The sequence below is a fragment of the Calypte anna genome, chromosome 1 (genome assembly GCF_003957555.1).
Source record: "Calypte anna isolate BGI_N300 chromosome 1, bCalAnn1_v1.p, whole genome shotgun sequence".
Taxonomy (NCBI): Eukaryota; Metazoa; Chordata; class Aves; order Apodiformes; family Trochilidae; genus Calypte; species Calypte anna.
The window spans coordinates 24,376,167-24,398,698 of record NC_044244.1 but is presented as its reverse complement, the minus strand read 5'-3'; the positions used below and the strand labels follow the sequence as shown (position 1 = coordinate 24,398,698).

The 22,532-nt window shown below is 40.6% G+C and overlaps 1 protein-coding gene across 2 annotated transcripts in view; it reads left to right on the top strand.

Moving 5' to 3' along the window:
- Positions 1 to 22,532, top strand: part of ST7 (suppression of tumorigenicity 7) — a 142,665-nt gene that overhangs the window by 66,283 nt on the left and 53,850 nt on the right. For both annotated transcript variants that reach the window (XM_030465311.1, XM_030465316.1), the window contains exons 2-3: positions 10,637 to 10,719; positions 21,333 to 21,492. In XM_030465311.1, coding sequence (XP_030321171.1) covers positions 10,637 to 10,719; positions 21,333 to 21,492 — 243 coding nt within the window. The remainder of the gene's footprint in view (positions 1 to 10,636; positions 10,720 to 21,332; positions 21,493 to 22,532) is intronic.

Below are 22,532 nucleotides of genomic sequence, written 5' to 3'. Positions count from 1 at the left end.
TTATATATCCCTAAGTGCATCTCTCTAATGGGCACTTCAAGCCAGAAAGTCAGCTGCCCTTCTCTCAGTAAGTATTTCGTGCTTCGAATAATGAGCATTAAGGGTTTTGTTGGTTATTTAAATGCCACAATTCCAAGCACTTAAACACACTTAGCAGGTTCCGAATCTCTCTGTTTCTGAGCCAAGTGGCGTTTTGAAAAGCATTAAGTTAAGTAGTCTCCCACAATAATTTTGCATTCCTCCTTTGAGCTTTCTGTACTAGAGCGCACTTTGAATGTATTGCTGTATTGATTTTGGTATTCTGCCATCCTCAAAGTTTTCTTCTGGATTTTTCTGCTGAAGCAGTTGCTCATTCAGATGCATGTTTTCAGAGGGGGTCAGCTCCATGTGTGCTCCATGTGACACTTGGAGGTCACTTTGCTGTTGCTCTTCCTCAAGAGCTGTACTGGAATCCAGTTCTTAACCACATGTATAGGGAAGCTTGGGAGTGGATGTGATTCCCTGGCTGTGGAATATTTGTGCTGGCATTCCCCCTGCAAAAAAATTCTGGAAAATTTTGCTACTGCATTAAGAAAAAACATGATAAGTTAATCTTAAAAGACAATTTTTCCAGGGTGATCTGAGAAGTTCAACTTAAAGGACAGCAGAAAAAATCCCAATGCAGTGATTACCACAATTAACCACCATTACATGAGGATTAACATAGCCATGGTTACTAGTCCTAGATATACTAATGTGAGCAGAAGAGGAACAAGCAGATGAGAGAAAACTGCAGCATTTTGATGTGCTGTTTTTGCAGCACAGAGCAGTGCTGAAGTAGCATTCAATCATGTTCAGAAATGACTACAGCCATGGTCACTGGATTTGCTCAGTGCTCAGATCTTACCAACCCTTGGGAATGGACAGCTGAGCTCCTGAGGTTCAATCTCACCTCAGTGACTCACTGCTTGCCTGACCAAACTTTCAAAACCAGTTTCTAATTGCAGACATTTGATCTGAACCATCCTGGTCAGATTTTTGAGGAACTTGGGAGTTCCCATACCTCAAGTCAGAGTCAAGGGGGGAAACTTGCAAAGATCTTCAGCCAGTACCTGCCTATGTTTTGGGATCCTGATGCACATGACATAGTGGAAGGGAAAGGCAGTGTTGCTGACTGGCCGTGCTTCTGGCATGCCCTTCCTCTAGCTCAGCATCTTTCTTACAGGTCAGTGCACAAAAACCTGAAAAACACCAAGATATAACCTGTGGAGAAATGCCCCCTCTCCATTTTTAATTTTTGTTGTTGTTGTTGTTGTTGTTGTTTTTTGACGATGCTTTCAGCATTGTGGCATCTGTAATCCAGCTATACTTTGTTATGAGATGACATGCAGGATATTTCCCTAGAGTTATTTACAGAAATCTGGAGCGCACCCTTCAGCTGCTTGATGTCCACCTGGTCGATCCAGGCAGGAAAATGTGTATTTACTTTCACAGGTTCCAGGCTGGACCTAAATGTGGGGGTTCCAAACACAGCTAAGTGTTTTACCTAATCTTTAAATTTTCAAGTTAGGGGCCAGTACAGTATGCAACTGGGTCAATAATAGGGTTGAGAAGGCAGGTTATAGTGAGTCCTGTGTTGGTGTTAGTTCTCATGCAAACTTTTAATTTACCAGGTATGCCTTGTTTGGCTAATTTCATATTGTATTTTTCAATTCTACCTGCTCATTGTTTGCCTTAGGAGGAAACAGGATTTGATGATAGCTGGTGTGTCACAGAGTGCTGAGGCCGGTGTATCTGGGCTGTATTTCTGAGCAGCCTGAATGCTGTGGCAGGTCAAGGGGCAGTTCTGCACAGTGCTAATGCAGCCCTGGTGAGTTCTGCCTGTAAGTCCTACCCCACTCTTGCTGTAGTGTTTCCTGTCTTTATGACGAGACCTCTCTCTGAAAAGATTTGGTGATTTAGACAAAAGAAAGAACAATTAATGATGACTATATTGGATAGAATTCTATTTCACAGTTGCTTTCAGCCAGGTCAGCCATGGCTCATTAAAGCCACCAAATATTCAGTAAGAAAAACAATGGGTGTCTTGTGCTGCCTTTTTGCCTGGGATTTCATCAAAGGCCAAATCAATAACATCGTTATTTTTTATGTTAATGAGGTAGTCTAAGTCACATTTTATTTGTCTTCTCATGGAACAAAACAAGCTTTAAAACAATTGACAGTCAGTTCTGTCTGGTGGGCACATGAGACCTTTGGAGGAAATCACAGTGGAGAGAGACTTGTAGGGGCAGGAAGACCTCCCCAGCCACAAGATGATCGTGTTGTGAAAGTCTATCTTCCTGCTATACGTTCTGTGATCCATAAGGCTGTGTGAGAGGGGTGCTCCCTCAGCCTCCACTGTGCCCTTTGCCATGAATTTGGTTGGGAATTTTCTCTGGAGTTCACTCTACTGAAAATCTTTATTATGCTAAATTCTTCCCTAGAGTTTCTCCTTATCAGTCAGGTCCTGAATGCAGATTGCAGTTCTGTCTATGGAGCTACTGCAGAGCCTATTCCATGCTAATAAGTTTTGGGTGTCCCAAGAGACTGGTAGACAATGGAAATTATACAGCATTTGTCAAACCTGCTGCCATGCTGTCATTTAAATACCCCAAAATAGAGGCAAATTTTTTCTACTTAATTTGTCTTCTTTTCCATTTGGTACAATTACCATGTGAGTCAGTCAGCTTTAAGAATGTTTTGAAGGGGAAAGTTGATTATTAGGTACATAAGAATAATGAATCATGCTTGATGGAAAATTATTTTTTCCTTTCTTTTTGTGCCACATTACCCAGACTATCAATTACTGGAAAAAAAAATAAAATCCCTGCCTCATATGGAAATTCCTCATAGGTAGAAATTTTTCATGGGAGAAAAATGGCATAAACACCCTCTTGATTTTTTAAGTTGGAAGCATAAATGAGTATTCAATGAAAGGATAATGATACGAGCTATTACAGATCTCCAGGGAGTTTTCATGAGGTTGCTGGATCTAATTATGAAAATGTTTTCCAGTCACCTCTATTCCAAGAACCACCTTGCAATTTCTTGTATGCAAAGGGATCAGCATCTTTAGAGACTCTCAAAATAGATGTGCTATATTGAGAGGCTATGAAGGTTGGAACAGAAATGTCTGGAATAGAATACTTCTCCAGAATAAAAATACAAAATTTTAAAAAAAGAAGTATCTGAAAAACAATCATAATTTTAGTCAAGATGAAAATTTCAGCCATATTTTTTCAATTTTTGTCATTGCCAAATTCATTTTTTTGGATGAGCAAAACATGATGATCCTCGTCTTCTTATGCCTATGGATGCAACACTCAAGCAAGGATGGAAGATGTAGCACTGCTCTTATCTGTAGTTTTAGTGCTCAAAAACAATCCTGCATAGTACAAAAGGAAACATAAAAGAAGGGTGCAGGGCAGCCAAGAGTGCTTTGTTCTTGTGCCTCTCTTTGTCTTAGTATGGGAATAGCTTTTCCGAGAGAGGTTCCAGGATAATGGGAACCCATGGGGTATTTTCTCTTTTGTGGACTGGCTGGAGTTGGTGGTGAAAACTCTTTGCATGATTTGTCTCTCTAGAGTAGATTAGCCTTTGTTATCTGTGGCATTGGAATTAATCACTGTGGCAAACTTTTAGTTTAGGGTGTTCTTCAGACAGCTAATGAACCAAAATTGAAAAGGTTTAATGGAGCTGTTACCTCCCTGAGTGCTGCATGAAAGAAGAGTGCAAAACCTACCCTGTTCCATTGAAAGAACTGTGCTGATCTGGCACTTGAAACAAAAGTCATTAATTGTCTTAAATGACTCTAGATAATGAGGTCTAGTAATTGGCTTTTCTTTTAATACAGCTTTGAAAGGCTAAACCACATGAATCTGTGTAATGCCTCAGAATAAGCAACACTGAAGGTAACAGGTAGGCTTGACTTCACGGACAGTGCCTGTCTCAACTGGATAAAGACGTATCAGTTTAGCTACATGAACCATTTGTTGAGGATAAGAATAATTTTTAAAAATTGATTTGTTTGAAGGCAATGGGTTAGAGTGGAAAATAGGGTAATTTTGTGGCAGTACATTTAATTTTTGCAATGAAATATATTGCCATTGGTTTTCTGTAGAGCCCAATTACTGTGTACCTTAAATTGAAGACTTCAAAGTCTTAACATCATCCTAGCTAGTAAGCTCTGCAAGAGCTGTACCCTGAAGAACTCAGTATATACCAAATTTCTCTCACAAATGTGTATCTAGAAGAAGGTAAATACTCAAGTCACATGAGAGACCACCAGGGAATAAATCCTCATTTGACTGTAGATTGACATCACTGTTTCCCCCTGCTTTTCTGTTAAGGAAATTGCTGAAACACACACACAGATGCTGATCTATGTGTGATTAGAAAAGGATGCCACAAGCTAATTGTGCAGGTGCAGCTCCTGTATCTGGACTGGTTCTTCCTGCAAAAGACAGATTGTAGTGTTGCACAAGGAAGGAAATTTCCCATCACAAATCTTAGTGCTTCCTCATGCAGTGCGACACTGAAGTAAAAATTAAGACAAGGAGTCATACATTTCTTGAAGCTTTAAAATCTGCAGGGAGATGTGTATAATGACAGTGTTCCAAATCAATTTGCAAGCAGCCTGATTTGGGAAGAACTGAGTTTGAAAGCGTTGCAAGAGAATTTGACTAAGAGCCAAGCAGCAATCCAATTTTACACATCCACTTCTCTAAAAATCCAAATATTAGTATCTCTCCACTCAATACGTCATTGCTCATCCTTCCTGCCTCATTCTTATTTGGCCCAGTTCCTCCCTTCCACTTGTACATTATTAATACCAGGAGTCTGCTTTTAGCATTTGGACATTGTGATGGTCATTAAAAAATGCACAGTCGTCCAGTCTCTGGCAGATGAGGGCTGTTAGGTCCCAGGAAAATGGTTTCTCCCTCATTTTCTCTACATGGAAATGCTGTGGGTTTTTTGGGGGTGGGGTTTTGTGGTTTTGGGTCTTTTTTTTAAACAAGGTTTTTGTAGCCAATATATAAGCAAATATATATGACTTTCATTCAACCTCATGCCTTTAGGACAAGAGTAGGTGATTAAACAAAGTGAGTGGGCATGTGGATTTCCCTATGCACAGAAGAGACACAGCTGTTTCTGCCTGGAATGGCCATGTGTTTGTTTCTAAGTGAGAAATTTTTTCTAGCTTTGAAAACAGATCTAGACACAAGGCTTTGTAGAAGGAAGTTGCATGTAAATTGCAACAACTCAAGTAAAAATGAAACTTGCTCAGTGGCATTCTTAAATTTTTGAATGCTTAGTTCTTCAGTTCTTTGGTAATTTCTTCAAGAAGTCTGAGTAAGTTAAAAACATCTTGGTAGCTTCCTAGGGAAACCCTGGTAAATTGTAAAAGATTTTTTTATGATACTCAGTACTAGCTTCAAATCTGGTGAGGTCTGCATTTAGTTTGAGCTGGAGGCCATCATAATATATAACACATAATTCAAACTGACCTTTACATGTTTTCCCAAAAATGGATTGTTAACATTCTTATGAGGTATTGGTTGAGGGTTCAAAAAGGTTAGGTTCAATAAAAATCATAGCATGCAGCTCTCATACTCAGAGAGGAGACATTTATACATTTATTAAAAGGACTTTATTGAACTTTATTTTGCCTTCTTTGCTGACACTTTGTTAGAAGAGTTATTGACTACTGCAACAATTTTAGATCAGAGGGCTGTTTTAGTCATGCTGAGGTCCCTGTGAAAGAAGCCAGTCAGTGCCACATCCTCTGTACCATGTTTGAACAGCATCTTGAATGGATGGTGGCAGTGAAAAGAAGATGAATTGCTGTGTCAAAGGTCCTGAGCAATGGGTTTCATACCTTGTTAACTGTCTAAGGAGTTTGGGCTCTTGGCACTGGTGTTATAAGAATTCACATTGATCTGCATACCAAGAAAATATTACAGAGGGCGGAGAGAGAAGTGCAGCAAAATTTCTCAGTGTCACAGTTACTGTGGCCAAGAGGACTTAAGGACCAGTAATGCACAAGAAGGGCTCTGTGAATAACAGATTTTTCTGGGTTTTCTGGCTATTCATTCTTACAAAAGTTACCACTGTATCCAGAAATCTGGTATCACTTAGGAGCACAGAGATACTGGCACAAGAAGAGCTATGTCTTCATGTGTTTTTCAATCTACTTGGATTGTTTATATTTGATCTTTAATTCTGGGACTGCAATGCATCTTCTTATTTCTACTAAGTTGTCAGGATGTATTTATCTGTATTTTAAGATAACATTCTGTCTGAGGAATTATTTATCCTCTTAAAAATGCTAAAAGTGCTGTAGTCCTGCCTTTGCTTGAGGATATGATTTGTTTGTGGATATGATTTATGTAACATTCATATTAAATTTTACTTGTACCTGACTGTGCAAGCTGCATAGCCTCACATTCAGAAGTAGGTAATGGGGTTGTCATTTTAGTAGATCCACATATGTGAATAGTAGGTAATTTGCAATGCTCCCTCCCTTAATAATCTTCTAATGTAATTAACTGATACACCAGCACAGTGATACTGAGAGCAGTTTGACCCCAGTATTTCCCTCCTACTTTGGCTCTTCACATACTTGAAACTTGAATCTCAAGTTCTTCAGTAAATTTGTAAAGCAACACATTGAGTGATCCACTTTACATGATTGGAGGATTTTGATACTTGAAAAATGTCTGGACTTTCCTCTCTTTTATTCTCACATTCAGAAAGAATCGCAAGTATTTGCAATGAATAACATGTAACAGGAATGAAATGGCATCAGCTTTCAAGACCATTTCTATTGCCTCTTTTGATTAGCCTCAACAGGAAATACTAGATATGACTTGTGTGCTTTTTTTAGCCTGTCTGCCATGAATCAAATTTGATGTAAACTCATCTCTGTGTGTGTTTAACAATGAAATAGGATTCCTTCCATAGATATTACCCAATAGAATGGAATTATTTACCAATGTAACATAGGCACATTTGGAAGTGTAAATAGTGCATTATTCTGGATGACTAAAGCATGATTAAAATGAAAACAATAAAGAGCAGGGAAGAAAGAGAGGCCTGGGTATTTGTAAGGCCAGGAGGCTCCCATAAGCAGACACGGTCGGCCTGTTTAGACATCATTAATAGGTCATCCTGGTTTTCTTTAAAAACAAAACTCAACATTTTGTACTGTACTATATTATCTCTACTACCACACCTAAAATAAATCATTAATCATCAAAAGCCTGTGGAACTAATTGGGATTTAACAGTAATTTCAAATGAGCTAGCACTGTAGGAACATCAGTCAAGTTTCTTTTTCTACTCATTAGATGCCCTTTATAAGTCCTACAAAGTTAGAGACAAGAGATGACATGCCAAGCTGAATAGCTGCACCATCTTCAGATAAGCCAAAAATGGTTTGATTTTTACTTGTGGAATTGATATGAGAAAAACTGGGTCTTGAGGTAATTTCCATTTAAGCAATGATTGAATTCTCATTGACTTGAGAATAAAAATAATCTGACCACAGGTCCTCTGGTGCATAATTTTACTTTTTTCAAGATGCGTTTCTTATTAGAGAGTGTTTGATTTTGTTAATAATATTTATGGAGACAAAGGGATTTGGTGGGTAGTTAATAACTAGCAGAAGTGTATAGTTTTCTTAGTGGAACAAAAGATTCTTACATTTAATGAGTGGGTAGAAGAATGGCAAAAGAATTAGGGAGATACAGTCTGAATAAGTAGCTCTGGAAGTTGAGTGCAATTGGAACAAATCAACTTAGTTATTTTAGTTACCTGGGAGCCTGGCTCATCTGAAAACATCCAGCATTGTACCTGTTAACCTTGCCAGTTCCCATGACTAAGCTGTAAAAGTGAAAAATGAGGGCAGCCTGTAGTAAAAAACATAAAGGAGCACTAGAATATATGCAAGCAAAGAAGAAAGCAGTAACACTGGTGCAAGTGGCAGATAAATAAAATCCTCTGTTCAGATCAGAGGATCTGACTATAAATCAGTATACATTGCCTGTAACACAGTGGTGATGGAGAAGAGCTTAAGAGCATTTTTTAAGAGCCTCATTCATTCTACTCCATTGATGAGCTTCATGGAGCTAATTTGTTGAGAGGGCTCTTCCAAATGGGGATGGTTTTCTCAAAGCAGATTGTACAGATGGCAGTCAATAATGATAAGTGAGTACCTCATCACTGCTTCAGAAACTTTGCTGAATTTGCAGTATTTCTTAGTGAAACAGGCAATAGGAATTTAAATAAAATAGATTGAATCTTAGTTTACTGGATATCCTATTGTGCACATTAAATATGGGATCTTCTTAAACACAGGAAACTTAGGTGGCTTCTCAACTTTTGAAAATGATATTTCCCTCAGTTTAATGGGAAAAGTTTTCCAGTTTAATAAGAAAAATTCCAGCATTCCATGAGCTGTGAAACTATACTGAAGGAATGGAAGAGAAAGCACCTCTGTAAAGTCTCTGCTGCCTGGCTTCATGTTATCTTTGGCATCGCAGCAACACTGTGCTACATGGGGGACATGGACATCTATATCCCATAGTAGCATATTCTCTCTCAGGAATATCCTGACCTAAGCAGAGGAAGTAATTTCATTGGCAGTCTGAAATTTCCCCAGTGACACAGTTTGATTATGTCTCTGCTTTACGTTTGCATTCCAGAATGAGGAATGTTTCCTCTAAAGGAATCATGCGTGGTTTGCAGAACCCAAAGCTATTTCAGTCTCTCCATTCCTCTTCCTTTTTATCAGGTACTGGCATTGGAGAAAGCAGAGACTACTGTTTCAAAATCATCTTGTATTAGCCATTAAAAATAAAATCTAAAAAACCATGGTAACAGGAAAGAGATAAAAAACATGAGAAAATCCCAGCTATAGAGCCAGCCAGAGCCAGCATAAGTCAGTGTAGCTGTGTTGCACACAGTAAAACTGGGGATGTTAATCTGATGTTGTACACTGACAGTCTAGCATCCAACTCACTTGAAGAAAATGTACAATGGAATTAAACCCCACCAAACTAGTTCTTTATTATATCAGCTTGGTGCTTAATGCCATTCCAGGGGACCAAAAAATAACACTTCCATTTTAGCAGTCTGTGGCTTTTTCAAGAAAAATCATATAAAAAATATGCAGCCAAGACCCAAACAAAGCAGCTGAATTGCAGCGTTTCAATCTTTTTTAGTAATTCATTTCTGGAAAACAATTTTCTGTTTTACTGGTGATTGAAAAACTAATCATGTTTAATGATTTGTGTCATGCTGTTACTGTCTTAAATTTTTTATCCATATTACTTAATTTCAGTAATTGTAATTTCTAAAGGGAACAGAATGAACTGAGAGCCTCCCACCTATGTATTCCAAGTATTTTATCAGCATTTTTAATGACATCTTAGTAGTCTGCTACAAGCCTTTTAAATTTACCTGCTAAATATTGTCAGTTCCCTCTTTTCTCATGGTTGCATGTATACATACAAATATATATGTATGCATATACATATATGTATGAGAAATGATTTGGCACTGGTTGAGGATGAGACCAATAGTGTATTGTCTTTTTTTTTCCAGAAGACTCTCTAACCCTCCATGTGGTTTAATGGAGAATGTTTTAATTTGTGAAACATGGAGATGATGGAAATATGTACAATTAAGAAATATGTACAATTAATTTAAATATGTACAGTTTAGTGGAAGAGCTCCAGTTCTCTCTAGTAGCCTTTGTAGAGTGACAAAGAACATATTAAAAAATTATTTTATTCTCTTAAGGCCATAGGGATTCTCTGTGGGGGGCTGACCACAACTACCTGGTGATTCTCTCAGCAGCTTCTAAAATGTGATATGACTAGAAAATCTCATTCAGCTTCCAGAAGCCCATACAGATGGATTTGCAGTTCCTTGCAGCTTGTTTGGCTTTGCCTCTGCCCTAGTTTCCGAATAACCTACACAGCAATTTTCACTCCTAATTATCGGAAAGGCAGCTAGGTCTTTTCCTAATCTGTTTTATGCATTAATTCACTGCTGTCATAATGACTGGTTCACCAACTTCTATGCAGTGGAATTAGTTAGATAAATGCTATTACTTCCTTTTTTTGTAAGTGAGGAACCAAGGAAATAGTAAGTAAAAAAACTTTTAAAAAATTGTCCAGGTATCTTAACCAAGCTCATACAGGACATTGAGACAATATTGAATACAGGACACTGAGATTGACCCCTGAGATTTCTAACTGCAGCAGAGTAGCAAAGGCAGATAATAAAATGTCTTCTGTAAGTCATGAGGAATCCTGGACTTGATGGCAGTGGAGTTCTGACTAGAATAAGAAAAACCCAAATGTATGGGCAAATATTTTTGGATGTCTTGTGACTGCATGTGCTGTGAAAACAAAATTCTGCATGTGGCAGTCTAATGCTCTGTTTTATAACATTAGGCAGATGAGACAGGATGTTCTTTATACTATTTTTTTTTCTGTCAGAATTAAGATAATAACTTACCTGAAGTTAAAAAGCAGTTGGGGGGGGAGGGGACACATGCAGAGAACATGTCCTGTTCTTGCACTCATGGTTTCCTCTCTTTTCTTTTTCAGTGAGTATGTTTTTGAACACATTAACCCCCAAGTTCTATGTTGCCCTGACAGGCACTTCCTCATTAATCTCGGGACTTATTTTGGTAAGTACTAACTATATTAATATCACCTTCCAAATTGATTTAATTATCCCGAATGTGATTTCAGGCTTTATCCTGAAATCTGACTTTTTTTTTTTTTCTTGATACTTACATTTCTGCACTGCATAAAATTTGTATTTCTATATTTGTACTTCTTTTTTTTGTGGGAGTGAAAAAAAAGTCGGGAGAGAAAATGTTTCAGTGCTGTGTGTTTTTAAAGAAAAAAAAGTTTTGAAGTGCAATATGCCCCATTAAGAACCCGAAAGCAATTCATAACAAGTGTTTGCACTTTAAGTATTTCCATCAACTGTGATGATCAACTAGTCGTACAGAAATAAAAAAGCCAGTAAAAAGGAGAGGCATCAACTATCTCAGTTTAGCGTGGTCCTTTTAGAAAGTTATAGAAGGACTTATTAGAGAAACATATTTCAAGATAAAGAGGGAAAAAGAGAAAAAAGATTTCCAGGGATACTTATTTCAGATCTTCACTTTTAAAATTTTTCTTAATATATATCTGCCTATTTGCTTAAAGGTTTGAGGAGTATTTTAAACCATTTTAAAAGCCCTCTTCCCATATGTAATCCCTGAGGGTTTCCTTGTGCAATTGATACAGTGGAGTGAATCATAATACTGTAATAGTGCAGAGTTCCAAAGCAGAGCATTTGCACTGGATTTTATTCATATATTCATAGAAGTAAATGGAGAGAAAAAAATCTGAGAATATGCACGGTGAACCTAGAATAATATGCATATACTGTGCTGTTCTGTTTCCTCACTGCTGAGAGCTGACTTTTTACTTGCACAAATGAACAGACCAGCCTAGCCTAGGTTAGAATAGAGTAGAATATTTGCACTGGAAGGGACCTTCAATTATCATGTAGTCCAACTGCCTGACCAATTCAGAGCTGACCAAGTTAGAGCATGTTATTAAGAGCATTATTGAAATTCCTCTTACACACTGACACTGGGGCATTGAGCACCTCTCTCTAGGAAGCCTCTTCCAGTGTTCCAACACCCTCTCAGTAAAGAAATACTTCCTAATGCCCACTCTGAACCTCCTCTGGCACATCTTGGAACCGTTCCCACATGTCCTATCGCTGGATACTAGGGAGAAGAGATCCACAACTCCCTCTCCCCTTCCCTTCCTCAGGGATAGGTTGTCTTTGTTTTAGTCTTGTTTGTTCAACCAGTCTTAGGTCATTTGTCTAAAAACAAGTTGTATACTTTTAAAATCTACTGGATACAAGCTGCAGACCCTTTCTCACCATACAAAACCAGGCATGTAATTGGAAGACCAATGAGACCAATTTTAGGAGTGTAGATACCATAGTTACAAGTTTAAAGAGAGTCATGGCTACAGGCTGGTCTCAGATCTACTGACCACAGGGAAACCTGGAAGCAACTAGGTTCCTTAAATAGTGTATCAGTTTGGAGTGGGAAGCCTGCATCTCTCATGTACATATTGCCTGTAGCTTATATAGACAAATAAATGGCACCCTTGACTCCTGAATGCCTGTGAGACTCATCATTTAGATGATCTCAGGTATAAAGCATCAGGTGCACTGCTGCTGTGCCTTGCTCTGGGGTTTCCTTGTAGCAGAAGGCAGTTACTTAATGTCTACACCTTGAATATTCATCATCCTTGTATGAACTGAGCCCTAAAGCCTGGTATAGAGCTCCCAGTACATCAGCAGGTCTTTCAAAATATGAACAGGAGCCAGACCTATAAGATTTGGATTCTGTTCAGTACAGCTCACTCAAATGTATGGGAGGAAAATACTGAATGTTACATTGAGTCCTCTCACTCAGGAAGAAGAAACATTCAAAAGGCTGAGCCCCACTGCCAAGTTGAGAAGGACTGAGAAGAATTAACATGGGTTCCATAGGCACAGTTCCATATTTTTTGTTGGAGAGGGGAGACAGCAGGAGGTGGTGGCAAGAAAAAGACAGTTTGTGCCCTGTGGAAATACCTTAGAGAACCAAATGGGAACAAAAACTCTAAAGAGAGACTAAATGATCTGTAACTGAAGTCTGTGTATAGCATAATTGCAAGTGTAGGTACATTCTGTATTGTAGTCATGAAGACAATTTCTGAGGAATGAGCTCAGTAGGAGACCTGTGAGCAAGAAATTTCTAAGTGCTGTACTTTGATGGAAAGTACAAGAAGGAATTGGCGAGGAGTATTCTAGAGTAATACGAAGGAGGGGGGAAAGGGCACTTGATAAAAGCCCTTTTGTGAAGAGATTAGACTGAGTGAGCCTTAACTGAAGAAATCCACTAAATGCTGTATTGCAAAGTCCATTATGAGTAAGGTGAAGGAGCTGTGAGGTGATGTGGGCACACACTGAAGGATGACTGAAAGCCATTAGTGTGGACCTTCACTACTGCTGTCAGTTGTTGTCTGCTGTTTATTTCACCATCCTAAATGGGTAAAAGATACTTAGGCCAGAGAGGTGACAGCCAGGAACCCTAGATTTTAGGAACTGGTATCAGTGCTGAAAGGAACATGTGGTCTGTAAACTGGATGATGGAAAAGGAACTCAACAGACATGGAAAGAAGAAACTGCAAGTTGAAGAGACCATGAATCAGGAAATACAGCAGAATAAGTTCTAGTGAGGTAGTCCTAGCCAGTCACTAGCTCAATTGTGCTTCCTATAATTATTTCTTCATTATCTGGCTGTTTACTTAAGTCCCTGTAACATGCTGAACTGCCTGCATTACTTCTCACTTACCTGTCACACTACACACCACCTGCAGTTCTAAAGGATTTTTAGTCCTGCTTATGGAACTAAGTGAAATTCATTTGTAAAATAAACATTCTCTTGCCAAATCTACATTGCTGGGCTGTTTTTCAGACTAGATGTACTAATATTCCTTGGAATTTTCCACCATATGGTCTGGCAGATTTCTTTCCATTATCAGTTGGCTGCAATTTTTAATCAGAAGGAGAAATCACAGCACTGCAGATTATGAAATTATGGAAAATTCCATCATTTCAGAAGTGTTGTAACTGATGGGAAAGCGAATGCTTTTCTGATTTCATTTTTGGATCATAAAACAATGACTCTGCAGAGTTCAGCTTTGGGCAGTTGCATGCTATGTGACTCCTTTGCAAAACACTACTCTCTTGTGTTATTTTGTCTCTTACTTTGTTTGCATTCTTTAGGTAAAAGTCTGGCCTTGCTGTAGGCAATGTGACTTAAATGAAGGAAGGAATTCAGACTTTTTTCTATTCTGAATAGCTCAGAACCATACAGAAAGGACTTTTCTGTCTCAAGCATTCTCCTTAATAATTACTTGAGTACAGCACATGTTTTAAAATGAACAGTTCAGCATATATTTAATTCATACCAGTGCTATTCTAGGCATCAAAAATAGGAACCAAATTAAGCCCCAGGCTGCATTAGAAATATTGTGTTGGAAGCTTGGTTCCACCACAGTTAGTTTTAATCCAGTAAAATAGTAGGGTTCTGTCTCACAGAATACAATGAGCTGCATTGTATCTGGTGGCTGAGAGGCTGAGGTTTTCCACAGGTAGGGTAATAAAACTGTCATGAAATACAACTGATGTCCAGTAAATGCTGTGAACTGGAACTATGTAAATGCCTCCAGGATTTCTAAATAAGGCCACGTATTTAAGATACAGTTACCACCACTGTGAAAGTTGGTTAGCAAGTGTGGGTGGCATTTGCAGTGCAAACTGATAGTCTTGGTTCTAAGAAAAGCATGGGCAGAAGTGAACCCCAGTCTGTAATCTCCATCAAAAATGCCTCATTATTCTACCTCAGAGCCTGGGATAACAATAAAGTTTTCTGCTATGCAATGAGAGACACTTTGCAATGAACAAATACAGAGCCTTTCAGAGATGAGGATGAGAATTAGAAAGCCAGTCTACAGAGGTGGAGCTTGCTTGCTGAGTCTGTGAAATGGCTAGCACTGAGCAGCTGGGCTGTTTGCTACTACCTGAGTATGTGTATAGAATGTGAGAGTCCTAGCCTTTTGTAGCCATTGATGGTTGTACAGAAAGTCTGAGGGAGAACCTGACAAACACAGACGTGACCTGTCTTGTTTTCTTTAGATAGTAATTATTCTACTGCTTGTTTCATTACCCTTGTGTAGTGTGCTGCAGAGGGGCAGAAAGGTGATTGAGATGTGGGTGTTCCCACAGACTCCAGGAAGGTCTGACAGTTGGGCAAGGACAGTCTTTGGCAGCTGAAAAGAAATATATGGTAGTTTTTTGAAGTTTCTGCTCTGCTCAGCAGATGCTGACAGGTCAGGGAGAGTGGAATCCTTGTAGAGACTTCCCAAGAAACTTGAAACACTTGCCAAAGAGCAGCTGAGAGGAAGGGTCTGTTAGAAGGCAGGCTATAACCCAGCCCAAGCGCAAGAGAAAGGTGCCATAAGTATCTGGGTTCTACTCAGTGTTTAGAGAAGAGCTATACTTAGTCCAGGCAATATATTATTTTCTTTCCCCTTTCTGTATTTCCAGAGGTAGATGAAGTGTAGGTAATTAGCTGTTTATTTTGAATAAGCTGCTTGTTAGCGCTTCATTTTGCTTTTCATGCTGACTCCTTGAGATAAGACAAATGGGGGTTTGTTAATAAGGAGCAGAGTCTAAGAGGATGCTAAACAGGTGTATTTCATCTAGAAGAAATGGGGCTGCAAAGCCTTCAAGACTGAGACGCTGAAGAGCATGGTCAGAGGTCTACTATTACCTAGAACCAAGTTGGGCAGGACAGTAGGATCTGTTTGTCATTGTCTACCCCGAACAGCCAAATAAAACAGACCAGAGGCTTTCTTTTCCCAAAGACAACTCTTGCACCCCAAAACAGAATGATCTGTTCCATACTGAAACAGCCCCAGGGCTGTGATATCACTAGGAAATGTCCTGTCATTGCCTGGGGGAGTTGGCAGAGGCCAGGCAGCCTGCTAGCAAACAAACAGCACAAATGACTGAGCCAGGCAAACCTGTGCTGTAGTCCTGTTTTATTTATCAGAAAGGCTTAACCATTGAGTCAAGTTCTGCTATCATTATCCGGTTCCTCAAGAGAATAAATACCTTTTGAATCCATTAGATTGTCTGTTACCACCCCTCACATTAGAAAGTACTCCGAATCTTAGTCCTCTGAGACCTGGAGGCTAAATGAGAGCTCTGAACTGTAGAAGTTGCTGGCTCTCAAAATCCTTTACTGCTACTGTTGAAGACTCAATATATATGCACTAGGAGAGGATGAACTACAGAGTGTTTGCTGTAAGAGATGATGCCAATCTCAGATAGAATAAATAGGAAAGCATAATCCAAATCACTGATAGACATCACTACTTGGTCCAGTGAGCACTGTCATGAAAACCATCCCTTGTGAACTGATGCATCTGTGGTGGAATATCTCTCATAAAAAAAGCGGGCTGGAACATCAGATATCCACAGAATAGTTTTATTGCTGCACAGAGAAATGAATGATCTGGGATTGTCAGTATGTGAGAGCAGAGATAAGAAAGAAGATGACTGTAACATTTTCATTGCACAGGGGAAGAGAGGTACCCCCATGGAGAAGCAAAGAAAATCCAAAGCAAATACCTGAAATGCATTAATAAGACTGATGAGTGATTAACTGTATATTTGTTAACAATTAACAATATATTTCTCACCTACAAGTTGTTCCTCATAGCCATGCATTTCTAGAAACCATCTATTTTTCAAAAGCCAATACTCTCACATTAAGCATTACCCATACCTGATTAAAAAAGTAAAAATTCTAGATTTTTATTTCTAAACACACAAAACTGGAAATATTCAGAACAAGGTTTTAATCTGACCTTTATGAACATAATGGTTTCAAAGATACCTCAAGGGTCTTGAGATGTTCAGACCCTGTTCTGACTGGAAAGCACGAACACCAACTACAGCTACCAGAAAACTTTGCCACTGCTGTAAAGGGGACAAGGCCTGTGAAGAGCAACTCCCCCCCCCCCACTGTATGTATATGATAGAATTAAAGTGGCCTTTTCTACCAGAAGTGGTGCAGAAATGGTCTTTTGCCTTAATTTCTTCCCTGATCCAGACTTCCTTCAATGGGTAATTAATCCTTACAGTCAGCTATTATTCTGCTGGATGATCTCTGCTGAGCTGTCAAAAGCTCGTTGACTTCACATTGCTTCCCAAGTGGTTGGTGCAGTTAGAAATCAAGTTGGATTATTAGAAATCAGGTTTCAAAACAGATGACATTTTCTATCAAAAGGGCACAGAAAGTCTGCAGAGGGAATTCATTGTTTTGACTTCAGTACCAGACTACCTTCTCATACACCCTGAACAAATCACTCTAAGCAAAGGCTTATGATGATGAATTATGGCTTTAATTTCTAAGAGACTGTATGCAGTGAGATCTGGCTGCTGTTTCCTGGCACTGGATTCACTCAGCAGATATTGCAAATATTTTTAAACCTGCCTTAAACAATTTACAAATTTAAGGCCATTTTTAAAGTAATTAATATATCTGTAGTCTACATCTGTAGAGACAGAGACATCCTGTGACTCAGCTGAACTGTAGACTGCAGTAGTGACTACAAATATATGTATATATAGATATCGATATATATACACACACACATATACATATACACATTCTTTCTGCTTGTGCCCTCAGTTTCATTGAAATTCAGTGTGACAGTTTTCCAGCTGGTATACATTTGTGCAGGGCAAGTGGGCTTAAGTGTGTCCTTCTGCTGCTCACGCTCCCTCACTGGGTTTTTCCTTATATTTATCTAAAAGTTGATTATGATTTAAGTAATAAGCACGAACTCGTTAGTACATTTTGAAAAACTTTTTAAATTCTTTTTTTCTTTAATCTCTTAAAGAAAATATGAAGCCTGTTACATGTAGTCTACAGTTGTCAAGAGTTTTGAGCACAATGACACTGTTACCAAGTGTCCCTTGTCTCAGTACAGGACCATTATCTTTGATTCCTAACAACTACTCCTTCTGAGTCCTTAGGCAGGTAGTACTGGGCCTTGTGTGCCTGGATTTGTTCAAGCTTCAAAGTTTCCAAAGATAAAACAGAAACAGATTGCCACAGCATATCTGTGGCTGTATCTTACAGCACAGTCTTGCTCTCACGGCTGCTCACACGATGCCTTGCTTAGATTACGATGCTCTCCTAAATCATAAGATGGAAATTCTAAGCCCTTTATAAAGTGCTGTGTGCCCAAGAGCATGCAAACGGCTAAAACAGGAGCTGTCTCACCTCTGCCAGCTCCTTGTCCACCATCTTCAGCACTTGGAGGCAGTGGTGTGTGCCAGGGGAGGTGTATCCGTGCAGAGCAAGTGTTCAGTGATACTTCCTCAGTATTCCATCCCTGGCTTCTGGGATTCCCATCTGGCCACTGCTACAAGCAAGTATAGTGATGCACACACATTAAGGAGGAACTGTCCAGGCTGCATGTTTTTTTGGTGATTTACCTGGGATGTAGAGTTCACTGAGATCTACATGTGTTTGTGTTCTGGTTTCTCTGTGACCATCTCTTCATCTTTTCAAATGCTTGGGACCCTTACATGCTCATGTAACCCTTCTGTCTTTTCCTCATCAGATTGTTTGATCCTGTTCATTCATTAAGTTCTCGATCCTTAGTGAAGTAAGGGGGGTTAATAAAAGCTCCACCATGGAATTCTGGAGGGCAGCTTCAGCCTGTTCAGAACTGTTGAGTTCTTCAGTCTGTTGAGAGAATGCCTTGGGAGACAGTCCTGAAGTACAAAGGGGTCCAGGGAGGATGAACACTCTTCAAGAAGGAAATCTTAAAATCACAGGATCAGGCTGTCCCCATGTCCTGTAAGATGAAATGGCAGGGAAGATGACAGGTCTGGCTGGAAAGGGAGATTTTGCTGAGACTCAGGAAAAAAAAGGAGAGTTTACCTTCTTTGGAAGAAGAGGCAGGCATCTCAGAATGAGTGCAGGAATCTAGTTAGGTCACGCAGAGAAAAAATTAGAAAGGCAAAAGCCCAGCTGGAGCTCAATCTGGCCACTGTCATAAGGGACAACAAAAAAAGTTTTACAAATACATTAACAATAAAAAGAGAGCCAGGGAGAATCTCCATCTTTATTGGATGCAGAGGGAAACACTGCAACCAAGGATGAGGAAAAGGCTAATATACTTAATGCCACCTTTGCCTCCATCTTTTTTAGTCAGCCACTGCTAGGGTATTCAGCATCCCGAGCTGGAAGACAAGGACTGAGAGCAACAGAAAAAAAACATAATATAGGAGGAAGCAGTTAATGACCTGCTGTGGCACCTGGAGACCCACAAGTCTATGGGGCTGGATGGGTTCCACCCAAGGGTACTGAGGGAGCTGGCAGAGAAGCTTGCCAAGCTCTCCATCAGTTAGCAAGAGTTGGTTAACCAGGGAGGTCCCGGATGGCTGGAGGCTTGTTAGTGTGACACCCATCTACAAGAAGGGCCAGGAAGAGGATCTGGGGAACTAGAAGCCTGTCAGCCTGACCTCAGCACCCAGAAAAATTATGGTAAAGTTCATCTTTAGTGCACTCACATGGCGAGTGCCGGATAGCAAGGGGGTCAGGCCCCGTCAGTGTGTGTTCAGGAAAGGCAGGTTCTGCTTGATCTCCTTCTATGACCAAGTGAGCCACCTAGTAGAGGAGGGAAAGGCTGTGGATGTTGTCTACCTGGACTTTGGTAAAGCCTTTGACATCCCACAGCATTCTCCTAGAGAAGCTGGCAGCTCGTGGCGTAGCCGGGCATACTCTTCGTTGGGTTAAAAACTGGCTGCATGGCCAGGCCCAGAGAGTTGTAGTAAATAGAGCTGTGTCCAGTTGGCAGCTGTCACCTGTTGATGGTTGGACGCTCTGCTTTTAGAGGTCTTTTCCAACCATGACAGTTCTGTGATTCTTCCTTGTTGACCTACCCTAAAAGAGCCATTAGATTGCTTTGGGGCATAAGCGATCTTCAAAGCTTCCATGCACTCATGTGAACTTGTCTCAAGTGGCCATCAGCCACTCCCACTCTATTCCAGCACAGGTTCAGCTTCCTCCATACCAGTGCCCTAGGTGCTTTAACAAGCCATCTGAATGTAGGGGAAGCAGCACTGTAGAATCCACTGGAGTATCCTTTGGACATTAACATTTGACTGTGCCAGAACTTTTATCTTCTGGTTTTACCCTATGGAATGGTTTAAAGGGGGGGGAAAAAAAAATCTACAAACAACCCCATGGACACCGAAGTTTGTTTGATTAGAAAAATTGCTCAAAAGAACTTGAAAAAGGTGTTACGGGAGGTAGAGTGTGGAGCCCAGCCTGAACCTCTTTGTATCAGGTGGCCTCCTAAGAGGTCTCCCAGCACCTGCTGGGACTCACCAGAACCTTCTCAACAGTGCACTGATGGTACCAGAGATGAGAATGCAAAAAAAATGGAGACACCGAGTAATGTAGAAGGGGCAAAGATCATAAAGATCATTCATTCACAATTTCTAGTGCAATCAAAATGACAAAGTGCTGCCAATTTTTTCAAAATTAATTTGATTTTTTGTTTCAGTTGGTATATAGATATTGACATGATGATTGAAGTGTAACTACAAAATATGCTCATTTTACTTCTGAGAATTGTGTGTGCCTTTACAATTTTTACTGTCTAAACGTCTTGCCCATTTGTATGAAATAGTCTTCATTTCCAAGTTCATGCGGTTTCCTAAATACGTGTTTTCTTATGCAAAAATATAATTCCTTGTTGAGACTACCACACATATATGTATATAATTTCAATTATAATTTGTTCATTTAGGCTGTGGAATGATTTCCAGATAGTGGTCTGTAAACATTCTCTTCTGATTTGCTAGCTGATCCGAAAGCCTGAAAATGAAATTAAATGGAAATCAACCTAGTTCAGCCACACAAAATAAAACATAGCTCAGTTTGGGAAAGAAATCCTAGAAGGAATAGAATTCAGCTTCCTGGAGGTTCTTTGATATTTAAAATTTTTTTTTCTTTTTTTTTTTTCTTTTTTTTTCCAAATGACACTCAGTAAATTCCTTTGGAAGCATAACTGGGAAAACGAGCAAACCTGCTTTTCCTCAGTTTCCCTTGACTGCAGAGGCAGCTGGGGAAGGATGCAGCATCAGCAAGCATCCCATTTGTATGGCTGATGCCAGACAGGTATCATCAGACAGCTGAGCTCCACGTTGTTTCCAGAAATCAGTTTAAATGAATGCTCCAAAGAATTTTAAATGCTTTTAAAATAAATAGTTTGATGTAGGGCTCTTAGGGCTAAAAACCAAACAAACAAACACACAAAAAAACCCAAACAACCCCAAATTCTTTAGTTCCTATTGAGATTTTTCAGCTCCAGTAAGCCATTTGTTTTTTTAAGGCTATTTGCCGGATTCGGCACTAACTTGATTCAATATTTGAAGTCTCAACTTTGCCTGAGGGGGGCAACGTGGGGGGCGGGTGTTGGGCGGCAGCCGGTGGGGGGCAGCGGTTGGGGGTGCAGCCCTTGGGGTGCAGCCGTTGCGGGGCGGCCGTTGGGCGGCAGCCGTTGCGGGGCGGCCGTTGGGCGGCGGCCGCGCGGACGGTGCGCTGACGTTTCGCGCGCTGTGTGTGCGTGTGTGTTGCAGATCTTCGAGTGGTGGTACTTCCGCAAGTACGGGACCTCCTTCATCGAGCAGGTCTCGGTGAGCCACTTGCGCCCCCTGCTGGGCGGGGTGGACAACAGCGCGCCCAGCGCCGCCAGCGCCGCCAACGGAGACGCGGACTCCGCCCGGCAGAGCGTCTCAGGTGAGTGAGTGAATGAGTGAGGAGCGGCGGGAACCCCCCTCACACATCCAGCCACCCCTCCGCCTCCGCCTCCGCCTCCCGGGCGGTGTAAAGCTGCAGCTTGGCTCCCCCAGCTTCCCCGGGACGCTCAGCGCGGGGGAAGATGTCTTTTATATGCCCAGGAGGGACATCACGGGCCGTGCCCGCTGGCCGGGCGGGTGATGAGCCCCGGAGCTGGGCGCAGGACGGTCCTGAAGGGCGGCGGCTGCGCCTCGGCCGCCGGCACTACCGGAACACCCCGCCTGTGCCGCGACCCGGCTGGCGGTATCGGCTTTCGCCCGGGCCTGTGGTGGCAACGGAACCCGGGCAGGCTTTGGGCAGCCCGCCTCAGGCCCACCGTACCAATCTCATCTTATGCTGAGCCGTGCAACCAGATAAGGCTTCCTTTAAACTGCTGTTTACTTGTCAAGTCAAAGGCATAGCTGCTTCGTTAAGTGTTCTGGATAATTATATCTTTCCCGATTCATGCAGTGCTTATTGCTCAGGCTGTGTTGCCAGCTCATCCAATTTCCCCTTGTTCTTGTAGCCTTGCTAAATCACACGCACTCTTTCTGAAATATAATTTCTGAAGGCAGGCAGTATTTTTTATTTAAATTATTTTGAATAATAAACAACACTGTAGAAGAGTCAGAAGAAGTTGGCAATGCCCATCTACTCTTACATTGCTTAATTTTTTTACATAATGTAAGTAGTATGTAAACAACATTTGGTTTTCACTTGAGTAAGTGAAAGCACAGCAGCTTTTAATAGCTTAAGGGCTTGTTCTGTTCCTGAGTCTGCTACTGATTTTATTTGTGAGTTTGGGCAAGTCATAACACAGTTAGGTTCTAAAAGGAGACCTCCAGTTTAGTGGGCCTAATTTCAGGCATTTAGGGTTTGATTTTCATGAGCTTCCTGGCATTCACAGGTCCTGTGATTTTCAGTGCAAGGCATGGGTCCAGCAAATCAGGATGAAAGTGTCTGACTCTGAGTCATTCAAACCTTTAAAGTTGACCTTGACA